The 24,910-nt window shown below is 35.3% G+C and overlaps 2 protein-coding genes across 16 annotated transcripts in view; both read left to right on the top strand.

Moving 5' to 3' along the window:
- The window catches only part of LOC111050395 (potassium voltage-gated channel protein Shal), a 517,077-nt gene that overhangs the window by 284,565 nt on the left and 207,602 nt on the right, over positions 1 to 24,910 (top strand). The window contains exon 5 of one of the 15 annotated variants that reach the window (XM_039441496.1): positions 14,009 to 17,784. The exons of the other annotated variants lie outside the window; for them this stretch is intronic. Within the exon in view, the coding sequence (XP_039297430.1) occupies positions 14,009 to 14,092 (84 nt within the window). The 3' untranslated portion in view covers positions 14,093 to 17,784. Of the gene's footprint in view, positions 1 to 14,008; positions 17,785 to 24,910 lie in introns of those variants that run through there. 15 annotated transcript variants of the gene reach the window in all.
- Positions 14,946 to 17,784, top strand: LOC120354398. Its single transcript, XM_039441501.1, has 2 exons — positions 14,946 to 16,517; positions 16,574 to 17,784. Exons 1-2 carry the CDS (start codon positions 14,975 to 14,977, stop codon positions 16,585 to 16,587), a joined length of 1,557 nt encoding a protein of 518 aa, XP_039297435.1. The 5' UTR covers positions 14,946 to 14,974; the 3' UTR covers positions 16,588 to 17,784.

Below are 24,910 nucleotides of genomic sequence, written 5' to 3'. Positions count from 1 at the left end.
TGGGTGGGACCAGAGAAATCTGCTATATTAATTCTGTGGTGGGACTTATGTCTCAACCATTGGCGTAGATTGCTGTTTGACATTGGGGGGGGACGTACTGGGGGTCTGAGGGGTGCCCCCAGCAAAGATTTTTTTGAAAAATAGCTTATTAAAATATGGTTTTTAAAGCATATTTTACTTCAAATCTGTTTTAAATCCTCTTATTCGGCAGTGGTAAATTAGTGGGTAAATAAATAAGATTCTGAGTTAGCCTAATTATAGTTTCAAGTTTTACTAGATAGAAATTATTTACAAAAATCAGCATAATGAAACAGGATTAGTTTATTGTTTGTTTCGATTACCAGCCATAATTTCAATCTTCAATAAATTTTTCCGGGGGACATAGCATATACCATAAACTATTGGGAGGGACGCGTCCCCCGTTTCCCCCCCAGGTTCTAAGCCCATGGTCTCAACACTTTATTCCATCATCATTTTTCAAAAGTCCTTTATTTATATTATAACAAGATCACCCAGAATTGATGTTCTAGGATATTATATTGCTCATCTCAAGATACTTCCAATAAGAAATCTTTATGTTTTAAAGTATTGGTGTTTTTTTCCTAATGAGTTGAAATGCAAATCTCATTCGAGATGTCAGATATAACTTTACACGGTTTATGAACTTTATGGTTTATGGTAACATGATATTTGCTCATCTCAAGATACTGCAACTAAGAAATATTTTTGTTTTAAAGTATTGAAGATTTTTTCTAATTAGTTAAAATGCAAATCTCATTCGAGATGTGAGATATCTTTAGACGGTTTATGGTATTTATGGTTCATGGTAACATGATATTTGCTCATCTCAAGATACTTCCAATAAGAAATATTTATGTTTTCAAATATTGAAGCTTTTTCTCCTAATGAGTAGAAATGCAAATCTCACTCGAGATGTGAGATATAAGTTTAGACGGTTTATGGTTTAGTTTCCTCAATCGAATTTCACGATATTCCAACATTCATAATATTAATGGTCCAAGATTGTTTAATCTTAGTCTCACAAGATTTCAATTGCATGGAACTTCCCCATTAATTTCTGAAATGTTAAAAAAATCTACCTGCTCAATGTTAATGACTAAATCAATTCTAAGATGAAATTCCATCAACTATTATCAATTAAGAATTATTATTGAATCTCAAATTGTAATTCAATTCAGGTATGATATTTTTGGTCAAGTATGGATTATGCATTGTATATTTTCTATTTTTGGTTTTTATCTCTGTATACCTTTTGTTCATAATAATGTAATTATTCCATCCTTGTTCTCATCTGATAGGCTATCACAAAAAAAATGTATTTTCTTTTATGTTATAAATTATTATGCTAAGTCTATTTATAGAGCGGAACAGCCTCTGAGTATTTTTATTTGTATTAGGAGTAGTACACCCCGCTCGGGCTTGAGCCCAGTGATGTCCACTTTTATTTCACTTTTTTTTTTCTTTCAAATGAATGAATTGATTGGGCTTGATTAGATTTATGTCAACAACACTGGAAGCTAAGGTCTGCACTGTTCGGATATCAATGAGACATTTGGTGTGGCTGCGAGCCAAACGTTCTCCCACACTTGCAAGTGGTCGCCTGTACTTATACATAATACCGATGAAGTATTGGCGCGCGAACGTGCTATTACTACTATTAGCTGTCAAGTCAGTAGGCAAGTATCACAGAGAACTAGAGAAGTTCAACCTGCGTTCCAGTCGAACCACCTACAGAAACGTCATGCATGGGCCTTTGTGCAGTTCCGGCGGTGTTGCAGAACGAATGTATTCTCTAATTTGTCAAGTCTAAAAAACATGGGAAAACTGTCCCAAATGCCCAATGTATTGTATCCTCAATTGCCTCCAAGCGAGGCTGCTCTCAACCTAGCGCCGCAGTGCAGGATGGTTTCTTACATCTTGGCGTTGTTGTCATTTGAGATGGGTGTCTGGCTTGGAAGTGTTTCGGCCGCATTGCAGGATGACTGTTAACGGTTGCCGGAAGATCAACAGCTGGATTTTTTTCGTTATTTTTGGTGATAGAGAAATTTTGATTGCAGATTCGTTCTCAGCCATCCCAAGTTTAGCCTAAAGGCTCAGAATGTCAACAATGTTTTTAAATAATTAAAAATCATCATGAAAAGTCATTAATATGGTAGTACACCACGTTTCTGGAAACTTTTTACTGGTGACTGGAGTTATTATTGACACACAAAAATAAAAATAGTCGTGAGAAAGAAAACTGCTGATGAACGCGAATAAGACCGTCACTCCATTGTTCTATTGTCTCGGCTGCTTGGCTGAGCCTGGCTGGAGGGATCAAATAACCGACTGGTTTGTTCTTTCGTCTGTCCGCTAGGCGTAACTACGCCGACCATTGCTGGGTGGGAGGTGTTACTGCGGCCGCTCGCATTCCCACCAACGCTGCTATTATTTGCTGTCTCAGCGCCTAGTCCGATTCAGCCAAGCAACCAGCCTGCACTGCGGAGCTAGGTTCAGGGACGAAGTCATCTTACTCCCCCCTTGATGGCGGCTTTTCTCTTCAGCATGAGAACCAGCAACCTGTGGCCGATGGATTCAGTACTTCCTGGCCCTGGGGCAAGGCCTGATCCCCGAAGAGTTCAAAGCTAATCTGATCCCTCAGGGCCAAATCAATGAGACAATGAGATATGTTTTGAGACAAGCTTTGCCTGGAAATCAATCACTTTTGTATATTTTCTTAGCTCTTAGGCCAGTTTCACACGGCAGAGACCTCGCTCCTGGAATATCATATTACGGAAGATCATATTTCATATTTTGCAGCTCTCCTGTACTTTCACATGGGGATCTTACGAATAAGCCGACAGATCTAACAACTATGCCGCCGTTTGTGAAAAGTATGACTCATCACTTTTTCTCAAAGTCTAACTTCCTTAAAAATATAGATAGAAGATTTCTGATTTCGGATTTGGATTCAGCGACCCCAAATTCTTTAAAGCGTAAGTCCCATTTTCAAAAATACCCGAAAACAAGGGAGTTATAGCTGTTTTTAATATAGCTTTCCATTATCATATGATTATATAGTACGTACTAAGATAATAATACTCCTGCCTCACAAAGGGACAGGCAAAGGTTTTAAGAAGTTTTTGAACACCTGAGAAGTTTATACATAAAAATTTTTAATTTTTAAAAGTTCTAGTTTTACAAAAAAATATTGAACTATGAAAAGATGAATCCAAATATGAAATCATAAATCATCTCCACTCATCACCCAATAAAATATGAGGAAAAGGAATGTTGTACAGTAAAATTCACTGAATTTCAATTGTCATTCAACAATCCAATTTATCAGGTTCAAATCGTTGAATATCTCTTTAAATTCCCAGCAATTATTGACTATTTCTTTTTACAATCAGAAAAATCTATTATGAACATACAGAATAACATTGTGCTGATCTGAATCGATCTATGGTAATAATAGGAATTGAAAGAATAGAAAATGTCATGGCATTCCAAGTAGTGATGTCTGTGTATTAGAACTGCTGAGTTGATAATGCATAGTGAAAAAAAGTCATGAATAGCTCAGACCAGCCTGGCCTATGATGAACCGGTATAAACAATTCATAGAACTCTTAGAATTCATAGGAACGGTAAAAAAATCAATTTTACGAAAATCTATGTACATGTAACTGGATTTAGAAGATCAATACGATAATGTTCTCTATCACAATTCAATCATAGAAATGTTTAAGTGAAAACGTTGGGCGCAAACCTTCTGCCATGAGGAGACAAATAAATTTATGAAAAGCTTGATAGCTTGAATAGTGATCTGATATTTGTTACACGTTTTTATTCTAAGACATAATATGTCTTAGACTAATTTTTAATGTTTCTTCAATCGGCAGGAAAACTTTGGTTTTTCAAAGTTATCTTACTCCCTTATTTTGGGGTATTTTCAGAAATCAAGATAAATAACCTACCAAATTTCCTACACGAATACAGTGTAAGTTGTATTATAATAGCTACAGTACTTACGTACTGTATAGTACAGTACCTGTTCGTTTTTACCGTATAATTATATGATAATAGAAAGCTTTATTAAAAACAGCCATAACTTCCTTGTTTTCGGATATTTTCGAAAACGGGACTTACGCTTTAAAGAATTTGGGGTCGCTGAATCCAAATCCGAAATCAGAAATCTTCTATCTATATTTTTAAGGAAGTTAGACTTTGAGAAAAAGTGATGAGTCATCCTTTGAGCAAACGTCGGCGCGTAGTTGTTAGATCTTGCCGCTGCTTGCCTCGAGGGGAAAAGACGTGACAAAACGAGGTTCCTGGATAGGAGTCACCATGTGGAAGACACGATTTGACTCAATGTACTTCGACAAAAAAACGAGAACACTGTTCAGTGTTCAAGTTGCACGTCTCCTTCGTGTGAAAGAGGCCTTACAGTCTCCTAATCCCGCACTTCTTTATTTTTCCTAAAATCGCGTTTTTAGACTCAGAACCAAAAACAAGGAATTTTGGTAGCCATCCTAAAAGAAATATTTTGAGATGCAACACGTTACTCTAGAGAGCATCTAAAAACATGAAATCAATTCGTAGGTTGCGACCTATTCAATTTTTTATGTTCTGCTCTTGGAGCTTTTTTCAAAACATCCGTTCACTAGTAAACACCCTTTATAAGATGTATTTATCATCTTGTAATTAATAGATATGACCTGAGCCGATGCAGCATGTCATCTTTGAAATTCATGGTAGCCACACATTTCATGAAGTGTCTTTTATATTTCTCATGATATCGGGAACTTGCTGTGAAGTTCCTGGTGAGCAGGAGACTTGTACAAGAAATTCCCATGACTGGGGAAAAATTGCCGAAATTCACTTACTACAACTGCTATTTAAAACAGACCAAACATTATCATGGTTGATGAACAAAATAGAATTAGGAAACGAAAGGCTATTTATTTAGGTGCCTGAATTTCAATTCGCCTCAACTTGGATCAATATTATAATGAGAGAATATGGAAGTATCTTTTGCTTAGCTGCGCTGTCAACTGGTTAAAATTAGGGATGCGGGGCGATTAAGGATAAGCCTGGAATTAAGGATAAAAATAGGCAAATTAGGAATGCCTGGAGGCGAGATATAGCATTTCATTATTTCTGCAGTTTTGTAGAAGTACCAAAAAGTGTCAGCAAATGTGAATGGGGTGAGAGTGCAGGGGAGCACAGAACATCAGAAATGCAGACGACTGTATTGCTCAGTAAAGCGCAGCATCCCAATACTGTATTTTCGGGCTTCTCTTCTATTCTCTCAAGCAAAAAGACAAAAACCTTGAAAAACCAACCACTGGCTCTCAATGGATCGCTCACTCATTGGCGGAATAGCATCAGTCAGCAATCACATCAAAATTACATGCAGGATAGCAACAGTCTTTCAATATTTTTAGTTTTTTAGTTCTCGGTAGTTAATTTTATTTATATGTGAACACTTCCATGAGAAAATTATTGTATTTTCATGGTTTCTGTTTCTCGCCTGCAGAGCATGATTGAAGCAAAACAGGGCCCAAGATGTCAATGGAGAGAATTTATTGTTAGCATATCTCATCAATATGTAACAAAAATAACCTTAAGAATCTATTCATTTGCCACAAGTATCATAAGTTGAAGAGGTATTTGAAATCTAACACGACATAAAAGACGGGTTTCCAATTCATGGATAGGTAAGATGTAAGATAGAGAGACCCAGGAGACAGTCATCACTAACTTTTTCAAGATAAACAGGGGACTAAGGAGAATAAGGATAAAGTCCTTAGAAGGATTGGTAGAGACAAATATTTACTAGTTTACTTTACTCATTTCTCATAAACGCTGCAAAATGAGTTATGAGAATGAAAAAAAATTTGCTCATGCGTTACACAATGTTGAACGGGTATCACAGAGACAAGTTCTCACAGAGACAAGCAGTGTTATTGAACGATATTAGTGTCACAGGGACAAGTTTCATAGAAACAAGTACTTCTAAAAATGGCAGTCTCACAGGAACAAGTTCCCACAGAGACAAGCTGAATCTCACAGAGACAAGTAGAGTCTCACTGGAACAAGTAGAGAAGAAGAGTCTCATTCGAACAAGTAGTGCCACTGGAACAAGTAGAGGGATAGAGTCCCATTCGAACAAGTGGAGTTTCACAGAGACAAATAGAGTCTCACAGGAAGTTGCATTCTGTTTGTGAATTTCCTCTTTTTGAAAGTGTTCATTCCAGATATTAGCAGTTTTGAACACTTTACCATGGAACTTACCTTTTTCAATTTATTCATTCGAAAGCTTATGGAATGGAGAAGTTTTTGAAATATTGGAACCACTTCAATTACCCAGAGAAAATTCGAGAAAAATCAGTTTGAAAATCGACTTTGAATTTGAAGCGTTTTTTCAAGTTTAAGCCCTAATAAAAGACTACAAAATATTTAACAACAGATTATTGTTATTACAGTTATTGAGTATTTAATGAACGGAAGTGTGCATATTCTGAAAATATCGAAAAATCGATATATCTCGAAAACTAAGGTCATTAGGGAAAAAGTTTATTGGACATTTTTTATCAGAAATGTTGTGAAGAATCTATGGTCAACGGCTGTTACAACCTTAGTGGGACACCCTGTATATACTGTATATATTATAGTGACATGAATAGAATAGAATGACTGCCTTTATTTTTCCAAGAGAGCGAAGCTAGGGCGCAGTCGACCCTCTCTTATACTCAACTCTCTATCAAGTATAATAATAATACAAAAAAATACAGATACTATGATTTAAAACAAACAATAGTTAAGTTATCTACTTATTTAAAATGATAACAAATTTTTCATTATTGAAAAGAAAGAGAAACAAAACAACATTGAAAATAATACATAACAATGCTGAATAATAGTATTTTTTGATACTCCATCACTTTAGTGAAAAGTAGATTCTACTCCTACTAACTATATAAAATTTGGTTCCCTATTCAACTAGATAAAAATTACTAATAACTGAAACATAACAATTTGTCCCTCTGATTGGGAAATGGGCCCAATCAGAGGACCGAGGCTCGCACACCGTTACATGTTTTCCCAGATACGTCTCAATTCGAACTGTGGCCTTTTCACTGAAAATTATTCCCCCTCCACGAGCGTAGACCATAACTTCCAGTGGGAAAGCCAAAGCTGCAAACAGGTCAATGCTCGTACAATTTTCAAATACAGTGGCTTTTTCGACATGAAATTGAAACTGCAATTGGAAAATGCACGAAAATTTCTTTAACTTTGACAACTGAGCAACAACTTAGCAAATTCAAACAAGACAGAGTCAATTCTCACATTAAAAACGCAGGGTTCAACAAACAGTAAAATCAAAGTTCATAATACCCTCTCAATATCACACTATTACATTACCCCCTCCCCTAAAAAAGACGATTCCACCAGAAGACTACTTTTCATTCACTCTTAATTTGCTTTCACACTAACACTTGACACTATTATCTGGTCGACATCAAGCCTGGAGCTGGAACCTGGAACAGCCCTTCGATATGTTGGCGAGAGGTTGGCACGACTGGACTGCCTAGTTTGTATGCTGTAATTACTACTCCGTATTTATCTAGAATTTTAATTATTTAACAAAAAAATTTATAGAATTGGTGATTTCAGACGTTTGTTATAATGGTTAGAAGTGAATTGAAGCAGTAACTTACCTGAGTGTTTAAACCTTATTGCCACAAAGTGTTTCGGAGGATTTGGCTATTTGTGTAGTAAGCAGGTTGGTTTTGCAAGTGCACTATGTTGAGAAACTGAGAATAGTTTTTACAAGTATATTACTGTATTGCAGTTGTTGTCAGCTTGAGACTCACTAACTAACCGTCTTGTGATTAGATAACATGGTGTTTCGGACTGTGTTCTCTGCGACTCAACGATCAGCTGCTTTTTGAATAACGGTAACTTTTGTTTACTCGTGCGGTAACCTAGCAACCAACCAAGTAACCTCTGCTTGTAGACCAATCGACGATTGAGACGGTTTAAAGTCTGCAGGCGGTTTTTAGTTTGATTTGCTGTGCTTTCCACTTGATGCTGTTTTTAGGAAGGTTCTGATACAGTGTTATTCTTCAATCAATAAATAATATAAGAATATCTGATAACATGAACTCAGCAATAAAGCAGTGCTAAACGGCCAAAGGTATTCCGGCTATATTGTACAGGGGTATTAAATTTGGGAAGGATTCATACACGGGTAAAGGGAATGTTACGTGGAAATGCCTAAAAAAGAACTGTACTGTTTTAATAAAAACGAATTCAGATACTTCTGATTAGAAGTGTAACGGGTCAACATGCGCATGAAGTTGTGTCGTATACCAAAATGACGCTGCTCTCAGCTTGGAGCAAGAGAATGAACATTTTAAAAGCGCGTATGAAGGTATTGGAGGAACAGTGGAACGCCGCAATTGATCAATTCAATTCAATTCAATTCAATTTATTAATTCAATTTATTATTCAATTCAATTCAATTCAATTCAATTCAATTTATTAATGTCAACAAAAAATTAATATACAATTCATACTTACAAACATAGAATACAAATTCTTTATAAAATAATGAATATAAAATATCATATTAAATAATATTGTTGCATCCCTCTTTAAGCAAAGCTTGTGATGAGGGATGGTGTATCTCTAGAATGTTGGATAGCATAAGATACTAATATACATCGTAATATTAATAACATAATTAGATTTTATAATTTTACATTACAATATCAAGAAAAAAGAAAAAAGAAAATTCCACTCTCTTATGCTATTTTCATACAAATGTTGCTCTTGTAATCAGTATAGGCCTAATTGAGATTCAACTATATGTTCTACATCAAAGATAAAGATCACCAATATTTAAAAATAAAACAACAAATTCTCTTCTGCTCTGTTATACTAAGTAAGATATGTATTTTAAGAATAGAATTGAGATTTACAAACAGATTTGAAAAATAAATCAAAATTAGTCTTCATTTTGTCTCCCTAATAAGTAGTGTCGAAGATACTGTCTAAAAGTTTTGAAAGTGAAAGAATAATAACAAATTGGTATACATTGGGATGCTCCAGAAACTTCAAGCAACAGACGGTTTAAAAGTCTAGGACCATAATACGCTGCATGAGCACTGGCAGCCGCTGTTCTACAAGGTGGTTCTAGCAAAAATCTCTCAGATTGTCTACGAGTAACATAGCCGCCATGAGGGGCTATAGGGAATCTATTGGGCCACGAATAGACAAAACTAGCTAGGTCAAGATCATACAAGTGCTCAATACTGAGAACATTAAATTCTTTATAGAGCAAATTTGTTGGATATCTAACCGGTTTTTTCAAGCATATTTTAATAATTTTCTTATACAATACTATAAGAGGCTTAAGAACGGTAACACCACAACCACCCCAGCCAATTATACCATATCGCACAACTGACTGCACAAGCGCAAAGAAAACCATTTTAATTTGCTCAACTGTAAAAATATTTCTCAGTTGAACAAACTTATACAGCGTCTTCCTCAACCTAGAACATAAATATGAAATATGGTCTCTCCATTTCAAATGCTTATCAATGATTATTCCCAAGTATTTGGTGCTGTTCTTAAATATTATTATAGGACATAGACAACTATTATCATCGCATCCAGTTTCATGAAAAGCCAAACTCCCCTGGTTATCTGGCTGACCTGCTGAGGTCAAAGAAAATGACACTGCAGTAGTTTTTGCTATATTCAAACTAACTAAGTTGAAATCTAACCAGTTTTTTATAACTTTCAAACCCTCATTAGCTCTACAAAAAACATCATCCCATTTTGATGCACAGAAAATAGCAACAGTGTCGTCAGCAAAAGAAAACAAAGAACAGCTCTCAAGCTCTATCTTGAGTAAGTCATTAATGTAAATCAAAAATAATATTGGACCCAGAACTGTTCCCTGTGGCACACCCATCGTAATTTCTAATTCTGAGCTCATTATACCATCAACACTAACCACCTGTGATCTACAACTGAGATAGCTTTTGAAGAAACCCAATGCAACACCTCTAATTCCAATACCTTCTAACTTTCTAAATAAAATATTGTGGTCCACTGTATCAAAAGCCTTCTGGAGATCTAAAAACACAGCTATACATTTTTCTTCCCTGTCCAGTGTTTCAATAATTCTCTTAGTAACCTTATATACAGCATCAGAAGTACTTACACCCTTACGAAAACCAAATTGGCAATTAGATAAAATTTCATATTTTTCCAAGAATTCGACCAAACGAGTCTTAACACATTTCTCAATCACCTTTGACAAACATGAAAGCAGAGAAATTGGGCGATAGTTCCCTGGATCACTTTTGTTACCATTCTTATGCAAAGGAATAACAGTGGCCTTTTTCAACTCGTCGGGGAAAACACCATTCAAAAAGCATAAATTTATTACATGAGCCAGAGGAACTGAAATTATGCGAGAATTTGAACTCAGACATTTAGAAAAAATTCCATCAAATCCTGGTGCTACCCCTTTCTTCAAGTTTTTAATACACATATCAATTTCCTCTGCTATGACAGGAAAAAAGAAAAACGAATTACAAAACAATCTATTAGTTTTTTCCCTAAAAATCTTGTCCTTTACCTTAGTAATTTTTTCAGAAATTCTTCTACCAACACTCACAAAATGTTCATTAAGCTCCTCTGCTATTTCATTTACTTGATAAGATCTCAAAATGCGATTATCCTTGGTAACCAACTCTTTAATAGAACAATTAGTTTTACAAGGGGTATCTGTTGCTTCATTCACAACCTTCCATACAGCCCTTAGATTATTTCCACATTCAACTAATTTATTCTTGAAATACTGTTCCTTTAGAGTTCGCAATGCCGACTTCAGTGTTCGATTATATGATTTAAAACAATCCATCAGCTGTACATTAAATGGTTGTTTACGAACCTTAAGAGACATTTTGTCTCTTCGCCTCATACATCGAAGAATACCATTAGTCACCCAAGGTTTGATTTTCTTTGTATTATTACTAATCCTTCTCCTAAAAGTTTTTGCAGAGTCAAATAATGAACGAAGTCTATTATAAAACAAAGAGAAAGCTAGTCTGGGATCGTTCTCCTGAAGAACATCGTTCCATGTTTCTGTTTTAATTTTTGATTGAAAAACATCTTCATTAAATAATAAAGCCTGAACATCCTGGGAATCAGATTCAACATCTCTGCCATATGACAACCGGCTCTTACGTTCTACACAACACATAACTGCATTGTGATCTGTGATCGCACAATTATATATAGCTGATTTGAATAGACAATGCTTACTTTTCAAAAAGATCTGATCGATACACGATTCACTTGAAACAGTACATCTAGTACTGCCATAGAGATAATTTATAAAGCCATATTCAAGAAGATTATCCAAAAATCTATTACCCACAAGAGACAAATTTTTATCAAGAATATCAATATTAGAGTCACCAACAATTAACCTATTTTCGAAATGTGCTGTCTCATTCAGAAAAGTCTCTAGAGCATCTACAAAACACGCTACATCAGTTTCTGGTGACCTATATAAAGCTGTGCAATAAAACTCCAATTCATCATACACTAATTTGAAATTCAAAACATTGGCATAATCTATATCTACTTCCAAAATATTATAATTAAGTTCATTCTTTATGTATACTACAATGCCATCACATTTATTAAATTTTGTTGGCTTTATGATTTTGTTATAGCCAGAGATATCAAATCCAGTTATATCGTGTGTGAGCCAAGACTCAGTTAATACTATAATATCAAACGCGACATCAAGACCAGACAACAAAATACACAATTCATCAAAATTTTTCCTTATACTCCTAATATTTAAATGAAAAAGTTTTAAATTCGAATCATTGCAAAAAAAAACTTTCACTTCGTTCAAATCACATAGATTAATTGATTCATTACTATTCATATTTTCTAAGTCATCAAGTAAATCACAAATATCCATTACAAACTTATAGAAATAAAAGGTTGAGTTACCAGTGATTTATGATTACCTTACAGCTTTGAAATATCGCTTTCATTTTTTATCACCACCACACTCTTGCTCGCTTCATCCTTTTTCACTAGAACGTTGCTGTCCCGAATCCATACAAAATCATATTTCTTTTCCATTGCGCATTTTTTAACTTCTCGGAATAGTTGCATGACCGATGGCGAATGATGTTGGAAAGCGAGCACCCTGCTCTCAGGAAGAGCCTGCGAAATGCATTTCGATGATATTCCCGGGCCTCTATTATCTTTAATAGCAGATGATCTGAAACTGGAATGCCAAGCTTCCTTGTCTTGTCGACGCAGAAAACGAAACACAATAGGCCTAATACTGCCCTTGACTCTCGACGGCAGTCTATGTGCAGTACTCAGGCTTTGGGCCGTTATATCACTATTGATTACCGAAGAAATGCTATTGAAAATCTGGAAGACAGACTCATTAGGCGTCTCGGTGATCCCTGTTACGACCAAATTATCTCTACGAGAATACTCTTGCATATTACAAACTTCAGTTTTCAATTTTTCATTTTCAGCCTTCAATACACTAATTTCACTCTTAAGATTTTGCATTTCCTTTTTATACAAAATGATTTCTTTTTTAAAGTCGTCAAATTCGTTTGATATAAATTCCATAGAGTTTTTTATTGAATTGAAGTCTTCTTTGAAAGAGGGAGAAATCTCTGAGTGTATCATCTGTTTCACAATAAGTGCGATAGCTTGCAGGTCGGCAGGAGAGAGAGCGCCTGACGCTGTAGTAGAATGAGAGGCACTATGAATAGTTGAATGACCGGCCTTATCTTCTGACCTATTTACGGCAGTTCCCGACTTGCATGAAATGCACTTCCATTTACATTTACTTTCATTAGACATTTTACGAAAGTTTTGTTCCTTTATAAGTTGACACAAGAAATGAAACTCATTTTTGATGAACACAATAACAGGTCCTGTTCAGGAATTTCACTTTCACATTTATCACAATACATTCTGAAAGAATCAATAAAAACAATCAAAGAAACACGGAGCAAACAACGATAGATGCTACTCGTTCAACAGTCAGAGACACACTGGTCAGAGACACATAGATCGCTCTATGGATCTCGATATTCGCCTCATGGAATTATCATCTTGTGAGTCGCGATTCAATGATAAAACGGAAAATACTGACAAGCTCACACATGTAAATCCACTTGTAGATCGTTTGAGCCAGTTTCTTAGAACAGAACTCCTTTCGGATGCGGACATTGATTGTTATTGTAGTTTTTTAATTGATTCGTTTCCTGGAAATTATGTGGTCCTGCCAGCAATAACGGCAATGATTATCAATGATGAGGAAGCTGATTAATCTTTTATAAGTAATAGTGTTAAAGAAAATAATTTTACTGCTTTTGTAATAAATGACGGTCGGCAGGCAGAAGCAATTGACGGATGGTGCGGTTCCCATTGGAGTATTGTTATTTATGATTCTTTCAATTGTAAATTTTATATAATGGACTTGATGAACAGATGTAATGAGAAAATCTCCATGCAACTGATAAGAAGAGTTGGCTTAATCTTAAACTACAAGGAAATAATCATCCTTCCATGTCCTCAACAGACTAATAATTACGATTGCGGAATTTTTGCTATGTATTTTCTAGAGGAAGTATTTAAATATAGGAAAATGAATAGTAGTTTAACCTGTCTGGAAAATGGCCTCTCTCTTAATGTAAACTTTGATGCTACTGTATATAGGTGGAAAATTCTATGTAAAGTTTGTAGTTTTTTAAAACCCAAGTCTTGTGACTCGATGATTTTCAATGATTCCCAATGCAGTAAAATCTCAATGTCATATCCTAGCTCTAAAGAGACAATAATTTCCAAGAATAGAGATACTTCTCTTGGATTTTTGTTTGTATAAGAAAAAGGAGAATAAATTTCATTTTCATTTTTCATTTTTCAGATACATCCACAAAGAAAGCTAGCACTAAGCCAGTTGGAAAGGTTGTTAGAATATTTGGTGATAGTCATGGTCGTGATTTGGTGAATGGTTTGAATGGAGCCGTACCGGAAAATTCAACTAGTGGCTTTATCATGCCAGGTGCTAAATTTGAACCAATTGTAAATAATATTAAGAGTGGTACTAGTAATCTTACCAATAGTGACCATGTGGTTATTGTAGGAGGAGCAAATAATGTTTACTGAAATCAGGCCGCTATTTTTTTAAAAAGTATGCTTTTTTTCAGGTATTGAGTTTCACTAATTTATTAATTTCAACAATACCTATAAGACATGATCTACCTGAATGGTCTTGTGTAAACAGAGAGATAAGGAAAACTAATAGTAAAATAAAAAGGTATTGTGGAAGAATGCATAATGTTCAGGTGATAGATCTTACTGACCTTAAGAGGGAACATTTTACCAGGCATGGGCTACACCTGAATTGGAGAGGTAAGAAGAGGATGACGGATAAAATTATTGCATTGATGGAAAATAAGATAAATGAAGAAGTTATTGGTCTTGAATATGACCTCAACTCCCCGGAAAACTAGTGGTTGGTCCTGTTGATATAAGTATTAACAGAAAAATCTTGGAAGGTAATAGAAAACAGGACCGTAGCTCTAATTTTCCACCTGCTGAACATACAACTTCTTCTGAACCCACTCATAGTAGTAATTTGAAGTATTTTCACTGGAATGTGCAATGTCTTAGGAATAGGTTGGATTCGATTGAGTACTATTTACATTCTAATAGGATTGATATTGCATGCTTGGTTGAAACCTGGCTCGAAATTGATGAGGTGGAGTTGTATAAAATTAAAAATTACTCAGTTGCGAGTTCATATTGTCGGTCTCTCAGGAGACATGGTGGTTCGATTATTTATGTTGAGAACAAAATTACATTTAAGCCACTTGAGGTTATTAACAGTATGTCTCTGGAAATGGTTATTGAAGTATCAGCGGTGTTGCTAAACGAGTATAATACTATAGTGGTATCGCTATATAGACCTAATACAAATAATACACGGCAATGTTTTATGATCTTCATGGAAAGGTTGGCTTGCATTCTTGAATATTTGAGTAAACACAATTCTAAAATAGTTTTCTGTGGAGATTTTAATGTTGATTTCAAAAAAAGAGGTGACATTGTTTCTGAATTGAAAAATACTTTTTTATCTTATGGATTGAGTTATTGTTTTGAGGGTATTACTAGGCCTGGGAAAAATTATGACACGTGCATAGATAACATTTTTACCAATGTGGAAAATCATTTTTTGTCTTGTGAAATAGTAAAAACTCTTGTTTCTGATCACTGGGCTCTTCTTCTAGCAGTCAAATGTAAAAATGAAGGGAAAACTAAGAAAAAAACAAATGCAGCAACAGTTGAACGTTTAGTGCGTAGCATGAATAACAAAAACATTTATGCTTATGAGTGTCTACTGAGTGCTGTAGATTGGTATAAAATTTATCTGAATAATTCATTGGACATGAAGGTTGATTACTTTCTCGAAATTTTTTTAAATGTAATAAATAAAGCTTTTCCGCTTAAAAGAGTTAGGGATAAGACCACTTTGCCGAAACAAAATAGAGTATACAATCCCGAGTTGAATTGCTTAGAGGATAAATGTGACTGGCTTTATGATATATACTCAAGAACAGGTTCATCTCATGCTAAAGCGCTGCTTAAGAAATATAAGAAATCTTTAAAAAAATTGCTTGAAGAAACTAGGCGCAAAAAGAATGACAACTTCATAGAATCTTCTAGCAATAAGAGTAAAGCGATATGGAGTATTATAAATAGTGAATGTAATAAAGAGGGTCAAATCTTAGTATCTGATAGCAAAATAGATCCATTTGAATTTAATAATTTCTTTGTTGATAAGATCAATGAAATCGTAAAAAATGTGTCTCAAAAAGTGAGGAGCCAGAACTCTACCAACTATTTGTGTAGTAGCTTAAAACCATCTTGTTCATTTAAGTTCAGTTTAGTTAGTAAGGGTGAAGTTGAAAGCGCTATCAATACCATGAAAGCAGGTAGATGTGAGGTTGTTTATGGAATAAACACCTTGGTAGTGAAACTAGGAATGAATTATTTGAGTGATGTTTTGACTCATATTATAAACAGTTGTATATTGAGCTCCATCTTTCCAGATGCACTTAAACGTATAAAAGTGATTCCCATATTCAAAAAAGGATGCAAATCTGAGTGCAATAGTTTCAGACCTATTTCAATTGTTCCTATTATTTCCAAGGTGTTCGAAAAAGTATTGAATAAACAAATAGTTCAGTATTTTGAAGTCAATCGTCTTTTTAGTGACTGCCAATATGGCTATAGAGCAGGACTGGGTACTGTTAAAGCAACTGTTTCTCTCTTTAATTTTCTTATTGAGTCATTGGAGAAGAAAAATCCAACTGAAATAAGACTATTTGACCTCTCAAGAGCTTTTGACACGGTATCTCATGAAATTCTTCTGAACAAACTGGAGTATTATGGTTTCGAGAAGTCTGCAAGCAATCTCATACGTTCTTATTTGAGCAATAGGTTGCAAAAGGTAGCTTTCAATGGTAATGAGTCTAGTTATTTGCCTGTTTCCTATGGTGTGCCACAAGGCTCTATTTTAGGCCCAATTCTGTTTATTATTTATGTAAATGACATGCCAAAAGTAATTGGACCGTCAGCTAAAGGATTCCTGTTTGCTGATGATCTTGCGATTTGTGTTAGCACAAAGACCCTTTCAACTAACGACAGACCAATAAATGAGATGAATCTTATGGTTGAGAACTGGTGTAATGCGAACCTGTTGTGTCTAAATTCAGATAAAATTCAAAAGCTCAGTGTTTCGTATAGCAATAGTTTACATGATGGTAGCCAAAGCATGGTTAATTTTCTTGGATTTATCATAGACTCAAAATTGAAGTGGAACAGTCATATTGATAAAATGGCGAATAAGATGAGTAAAGGACTTTTTATGCTGAGAAAGTTGAGAAAAATTGTGAACTTACAGGTCTTAAGAACTGTATACTTTTCACATTTTCACAGCCATCTGTCCTATGGTACTTTGATTTGAGGCTCTCACAAATATAGTAGTAAATTATTCAGGTTGCAGAAGAAAGCTGTAAGATTGATTTGTGGTCTTCCTTACAGTGGTCACTGTAGAGAGAGTTTCAAATCCATTTGTATTATAACACTTCCCTCATTATATATTTATCAATGTTTAGTTTATTTTAAGGAAAACCATAGCTCATATGTTCAACAGGGTGTGTGTCATAAATATAATACCAGGGGGAAGAACAATCTTGCTATAAATTTTTGCAAAAACTCTAGGTCACAAAAAACATTTTACTACATAGCTATTAAGCTTTTCAATGCTTTACCTGAGAGGATGCAAAGTTTGCCATTGAATGTATTTTCAAAAATTATCAAAAGATTCCTATTAAAGAATGCGTTCTATACATTGGAAGAGTATTATGAAAGTGTGTGTTCCATGAATATTTTCCATGACAATTCATCATAATTGTACTGTAGTTACCTCCTGTAATGTGTTTAATGTATTGAGACTGTTATTGATTGCTATTTTGATTTTCTTATTAGTTAGTAGTGAGACTCTGTTGCTTGTATGTTTAATGTTTTTTGTTGATAGTTCTATTTATTTTTCATGTGTCTACTTTTGTTACCATTTGACGTAGTAATGCATTTGATGTTCTCTTTTGCTGCTACAATAAAACATTTATTTATTTATTTATTTATTTATGGATGGGGGTGGTCGAAGAGATGCACCCATGCACCCGACGGTAGTACCCAGACATCTCAGCCCGTGGTAGGTGGTTGACATCAGCGCAAACTGCAATACAGCTGTAGGTCAGTTCTGGTAGTCGGAAGCCAGTCAGCTGTTCGCTGGCCTCAACGACATCAGGAAGTCAGCATCCTCCCGGAACAGTGGACATCACATCAGCAATAGCAATGATGTCATCGGGAGTGGGGCATAGATGGAATGGCCCCATCACTCTTGCACACAGTAGCCTCTTGTAGACAGGCCGTGATATCCCACAAGACAAATCACTGTTTCTTCCAACAGGAACTAACCTTTTCAACTGTTATCACTTAACATTTCATCAAAACTCACAACTTACATGAGAGTTGGGTGTGCGAGACCCAGAAAAATTTACTAACACTGTAGCTCAAAATAGAAATGACCGGGCCCTTTAAAATTAATTCAACTCAAAATATTCACTTTTCACATAAGACAACAATAAATTTGAACGCATAATATATTTCCTAAAACTTCAAATAATTTCCTAAGTCATTATCAACTGTCATTTCATTATCTCTTATCAATTAATTTCGAAATTAATTAAAATTATTCTATCTCTCTAACTACGCTTTCAGAACAATAGCCTGCCAGCTTGCATTTTCAGATTAGCCTTCAATATTGTAGTCATAACGTCCAACTAATTATTGATTCAATTATCTATTACGTTTTCAACTATTTTTTGTTTGTCTCTACCACTGTTTATTCGATATTCCTTCTCATGTTCTTCTCCCCCTTCTCTCGTTTCATTCGAGTCTTGACAAAAAAATATTATAATCACGATTTACTGTTTTACTCCTATTTCCATTGTTCTCATCGCACAGTCCAAGGAGTATTTTCTTCTCTTTCTAACCGTTACTTTCCCTCTCATTCTTACTTACACTTGTTCTTTATACACTTGATCTTTAATACACAATATACAGATTCTATCTCTCATCAAATCAACTATCTCTCTCACTCTTAATCAGGTCAGTTAACTATTCCCAGCCTTGGCTTAGTCGAATAATAGAACTAAACCATGAAATTAAATACTTCTTATTGATGGCCAATTTCCCTATCGCCCTCTTAAGAGCCAGCATAGTCGAAAATGCCTACAATAAAGAACTTCTAAACAGCTAAACTATGGATGCCCGATCCATGTTCATAACACCAGTTCACCCAACTGTGTTATATCTTTCATTGAATTTCCCGAATTCAATCGCACCTTGGAATTCCCGATTCCAAAACCTCTCAGTCCCGCTGAGATCGTCGTCATCACTCGATAACACCGCCTGTATTATCCTCAGTACCTCAGGACCGCTGAGTAAAAAAGATCACATCTAAATCCATTTTACCTTATTTACCAATAATTTCTGCCCAGAATAAACCGAAATCTCAAATTACAACCTACTCGATCCAGCCGTAAAGTGAGTATTCAGTTCAAACGGGCGGAAATAATACTATTCATTCATCATTCTTCCATAATATGAAATCCAATCATCTCAATCTCTCGCACATAACTTTTTTTTCTCGAAATACAACTAGATATAAAATCAACTTTCATATCTCCTTGGACTATCTCTTACAAAACACAAAAAAAAACCACATAACATTTTCAATAACGAAAATGAATAATCACATTTGAACAAAAAGTTACAATACATAGTTTTTCAAGTCAACAAAAATCATTTCTCTCTATTGAACAATGCGTTCTACATTTTCTATTATTCCATCAGTCTGGTGCAATGTTGCCAACTTTTGCAGTCACCGGAAAGCTCATTTTACAAATTTCTATTCCATTGTTCCAGATCTTGGAATCAAATTTCACGTAGCAATATTCTCAAGCTCAACAACGGATTACTGATTTTCATCTTCATAATATGTTCAAATACAAAATAATTTTTAATTCAAATTTCCAGATTTCAAAACTCCTTTCATAACATAAACCAACACTTTTCATCTCGAAAATATTTTCACGGTTCACACTTTAATACAAGGTCATGTCATCTTAATAAAATTTTATGTTCCTGCTCGTGTTGCTGAGAAATTATTCATTTTGAAACAGGCTGTTTTCTCAATACTTCTCATCAATCCACAAAACTACTGATTAATCTGGCATTCAAATGTTTGTCATTTTTGCAGATGAATCCCACACACATGACACCATTTCTGTAACCGGAGATGGTATTTTTAACCCTACACCACACCTAACATAATTCTGTAACCGGAGATATCTTTGTCTCTGTTTGGTCAATCTTCCAAAATATAAAATATATAAGAATAAATGTGGTGCAAGAATGACTATCTTGCAGACTATACCACCGCTGGCCACCAATGTAAACGGTGGGATGTTGTTGCTTCTTTTCTATAATATTTGCTAAAGTTTACTGCTATCAATCCATCTACCGGTATTTGAATCCTTGATTGGTTGGGAGCTTTTAGTGGATTTGGTCTGGCCAGAGAATTCGAACTGTAGCGCCAAAATCCCAGACTGCAGTTCTGCCAATAGCAGGCTTGTGTTTGCACCAGCGCAGACTGTCCAGCTGTTTTGGCCTTGTCATAATCCTTGTGTTTTGAAAGCCTACATTTGTCTGTTTGTGTGTATGGCAACAAAGGCGGTACATATTGAGTTGGTATCGGATCTATCAACGCCCATGTTTTTAGCTGCATTTCGTCGTTTTTTGTCACATCGTGGACCCTGTCGTGTGATGTATTCCGATTGTGGTACTAATTTTGTAGGTGCCAAGGAACAGTTGCGAAAAATATCTCAACTTTTGAACTCGTCTGAGTTTCAAACCACATTGACTAGTCAACTCGCCGAACACAAAATTGATTGGAAATTCATTCCCCCTGGTTCACCGCATTTTGGAGGTCTGTGGGAGGCAAATGTCAAATCTGTAAAGTTGCATCTGTTCCGAGTAATTGGCAATCAACTTCTCACCTATGAGGAACTGAACACTGTATTGGTGCAGATTGAAGGTGTCCTGAATTCCCGCCCACTGTGTGTACTGAGTGAGGATCCGTGTGAACCGCTGGCTTTAACCCCAGGGGCACTTTTTGACTCTAACACCATTGAAATCGTTTCCCATGTGGGACGTGGACAGTGTCCCTGTGAATCATCTCACCAGGTATGAATTGATCAGTCAACTTATTCAATCGTTCTGGAACCGATGGAGAAGAGAGTACCTGCACGAACTTCAAAGTCGTAAAAAATGGTTGAAATCACCCACTTCTATCAGTGTGGGAACGGTTGTGGTAGTAGACCAACCAAACACACCTCCATTGCAGTGGCCACTGGGTGTCATTGAACAAGTGTTTCCGGGAAGTGATGGTGAGGTTCGAGTGGTGAGTGTTCGCCAAAAATCTGGTATTTATAAAAGACCAGTAACAAAATTATATCCACTCCCAACTCAATAGTTGTTGTGCTTGTTGCATTTTTTTTCTTTGTGTTGTTTTTTGGTGTTGGTGTTTTTGTTTTTTTTGGCATGTCTGGATTTTTTCCTTTCTGTGGTTTTTTCAGTTTTTGTAACTTGGCTGAAAAATCGTTTTTTTAGAGGCGGGGGTATGGTCTGGCCAGAGAATTCGAACTGTAGCACCAAAATCCCAGACTGCAGTTCTGCCAATAGCAGGCTTGTGTTTGCGCCAGCGCAGACTGTCCAGCTGTTTTGGCCTTGTCGATGTTGAAGCCCCAGTCTATCTTGTTTCGTCAGCCCGTCTTGTTGCAAGACCAAAATTGTGTGTTTGTCATGTAATTTCGATCGGAAATTTCTTGTAAATAATTGTTTGAATGTCGTGTGTGTGAATTATGAATATAACAGCGTCAATAGTATTGAATTGAATTAATTTGAATCGGATTTGAATTTATAAAGAATCCAGTTTGAGCTTTGTTTGAAACACAGTGTATAGCCTGCAAGTTGAACGCGAAAAGGCAGCCCGGAAGCGAAAACCTGTCTTTTCCCCGATTTCATCCCACCCTGAACCTGACCAGAACACCTAATAAAGGCTTCGAAGGGCAAGTAATCAAGATTGGAATAAATCTGGTGAGTTTTTGCTGTTTTTTATTGTTCATTAATGCAGAGTTTAACTGTACAAATAACCTGGCTCAAATTGGAGATTAAATTTTGCCCCTTGTTTGTATTTGATTATTTGAATAGTAAATTACAGTCCTCTGGTAGCTCTAGCCTGAGCTTTGTTCAGAACAGGATTCGTTCATTCAAATGCACAGATTATCATCATTGTCACCTATTCTAGCACTATAGTAACTACGAGCCAGGAACTTCAATGAAGAATACTTTTGAAATTTAACCTCAGGTTTATTGAACTCATTAACGAATCAATAGAAATCATGTCAAATTTTCCAGAGTTACTCAGTAACTGATTCATAACAAGAAGATACATTCAATTAATTCAATCTATACATTTTGGGAACCTGCTAACTTGTTGCATTCAAATTTGGGCCTCGGTCATTCTATGAAATTAAATTTTGAGCTTAATAAGAAAAACAATAAAAGTTCGGCACTCACCAGTTTAACAATATGCAAACTTGGATTTTTCAGAAACACTCACATACGCTTTAATAAAACTCACTATACTTGAACCCACACGCACAAATAATTTTCTGATTCTACTCCTACCAACTATATAAAATTTGGTTCCCTATTCAACTAGATAAAAATTACTGATAACTGAAACATAACAATTTGTCCCTCTGAATGGGAAATGGGCCCAATCAGAGGACCGAGGCTCGCACACCGTTACATGTTTTCCCAGATACATCTCAATTCGAACTGTGGCCTTTTCACTGAAAATTATTCCCCCTCCACGAGCGTTGAGCATAACTTCCAGTGGGAAAGCCAAAGCTGCAAAAAGGTCAATGCTCGTACAATTTTCAAATACAGTGGCTTTTTCGACATGAAATTGAAACTGCAATTGGAAAATGCACGAAAATTGCTTTAATTTTGACAACTGAGCAACAAGTTAGCAAATTCAAACAAGACAGAGTCAATTCTCACACTAAAAACGCAGGGTTCAACAAACAGTAAAATCAAAGTTCATTTCAGTTCAAAAACCTGAAAAACAAAATAAGAAACACAAAAACAACTACAATAATACCCTCTCAATATCACACTATTACACATGCAATGACGCATGCAATTAATAACGGAAAGTAAACATAGAATTTTCTCTCGACATTTCTCTGCTTTCAACTCGGGCTGACCTGTTGCCAGTGTGTTAAAGGAGATTAGCTTTTGATGTTAGCATATTTTTAATACACTAACCCCAACAGCCATTAGCCGTTTTCACACCGACATCTTGCCACGACTTACAGACAGAATTTACTCTTATGAACAGTTTGAGACGAAGCTGTGTTTTATAACTGCGCGAGGTCTACTGTTCATAGAACTAGTTGTCCAGGATTGAAATGTCGTTTTACCAAAATCATCAAATATTCAATAATTCAATACAATAATACATGTACAAATGTAAAGCTGACTAGCGCCGAGGTAGAATCAATTTAATCTTAAATAATGTGATTTAAGATTTATAATCTTAATATATTGATTTGATTGATTTGATTTTGATTTGATTGATTTGAAACTTCTTTATTCTCAATACAATTTTACAAAACAAAAATATATAAAATATCCTTCAAAACAATAAAGCCCCAAGGAAAAAACCTGTTTGGGAAACATAATTTTTAAATATATACACACAACTCTCGAGAATAACATCAGCCGGCCTTAAAAACTAATAACAATTTGAATTTCAGCGAAACCTCTAAACTATTGTACTATATTTAGAATAAGCTTCCTTATCTTTATATAATAACAAGGTTACAATTCAATTATACTACAATATTAAAATATTTGTTAATGTCGTCCTCCATTAAAAGATGCTTAAGGGTTTTTTTTTCAAAAAAATATTCTTCACCTGACAATCATTGATATCAATCGGTAGGTGATTGAAGAATGTTGGTGCTTAAAAAAGATAGAATTTTCTGAATGTTGTTAGATTAGGCTTAGGTACAACGACATTAGATCTGTTTCGAGAAACTCTTTGAAAATCACAAATTCTTCTCTCTCCACTCCTATCAAAGAACATTTTCAATGTTTTGTGAATAAATAAATTCCTGATTGGCAGAATATTAAGGTTTCTAAAAAGTTGTAACGTGTGGTCAAATCTTTTTTTTAATGTATTGATTCTTATAAAATATTTTTGTAGGACAATTATTCGGTTCAAAGTAGTAACGTATGTGCCTCCCCAGACTTCTAAGCCATATTCCATTCTCGAATTCACCAATGCGAAATACAGGGATCTTAATAGTTTCGGATAACAAACTCTACGCAGCATGTAGAATATTCTTATGTATTTGATCAATTTGTATTTCAAATATGTGACATGCTTCTTCCAATTCAACTTACTATCCACCCAGAGACCTAAATACTTTATTTGCTCAAATTGTTCGAGATCTGCACAGTTACACTCATTCAATTCAAATGTACAATTTGTTTCATGGTACGGTACTTCAAAGGTGATATCAAAACAGAACTCTTTCTAAGACTGAAAATAATATACTTAGTCTTTGAACTCATTACCATCAAATTCGTTGTGAACCACCACCTAAGTGCGTTAATATCATTTTGCATGTTATTGTGTAGTTCGATCAAGGAATCGGCCTTATAGAAAAGAGCTGTATCGTCAGCAAAGGCAACCAACCTACCCTTTAGCACACCATTACATAGACTATTAATATAAATTAAAAACAATATACCAGATAGAACAGAACCTTGGGGAATTCTAACCTTCTGTTCACCGATACAACTGCACACATCATTTACTCTTGTTACTTAGTTCTTCCAGTTAAATACGATCGGAACCAAACCTGAGCAACACCTCTTATACCTGCTAGTTCCATTCCATGCAATAGTATATTATGGTCTACGGTATCAAAGGCTTTCATGACATCTACAAATATTCCAGCACAGGCTTTTCCCCCATTAATTCCTGTATAAACTTCTGACATTATATCGATGACAGCCAATCCCGTATTTAATCCACTTTAAAAACCATACTGAT

The sequence above is a fragment of the Nilaparvata lugens genome, chromosome X (genome assembly GCF_014356525.2).
Source record: "Nilaparvata lugens isolate BPH chromosome X, ASM1435652v1, whole genome shotgun sequence".
Taxonomy (NCBI): Eukaryota; Metazoa; Arthropoda; class Insecta; order Hemiptera; family Delphacidae; genus Nilaparvata; species Nilaparvata lugens.
The sequence above is the reverse complement of the archived record's forward strand: the minus strand, read 5'-3'. Positions and strand labels throughout refer to the sequence as shown.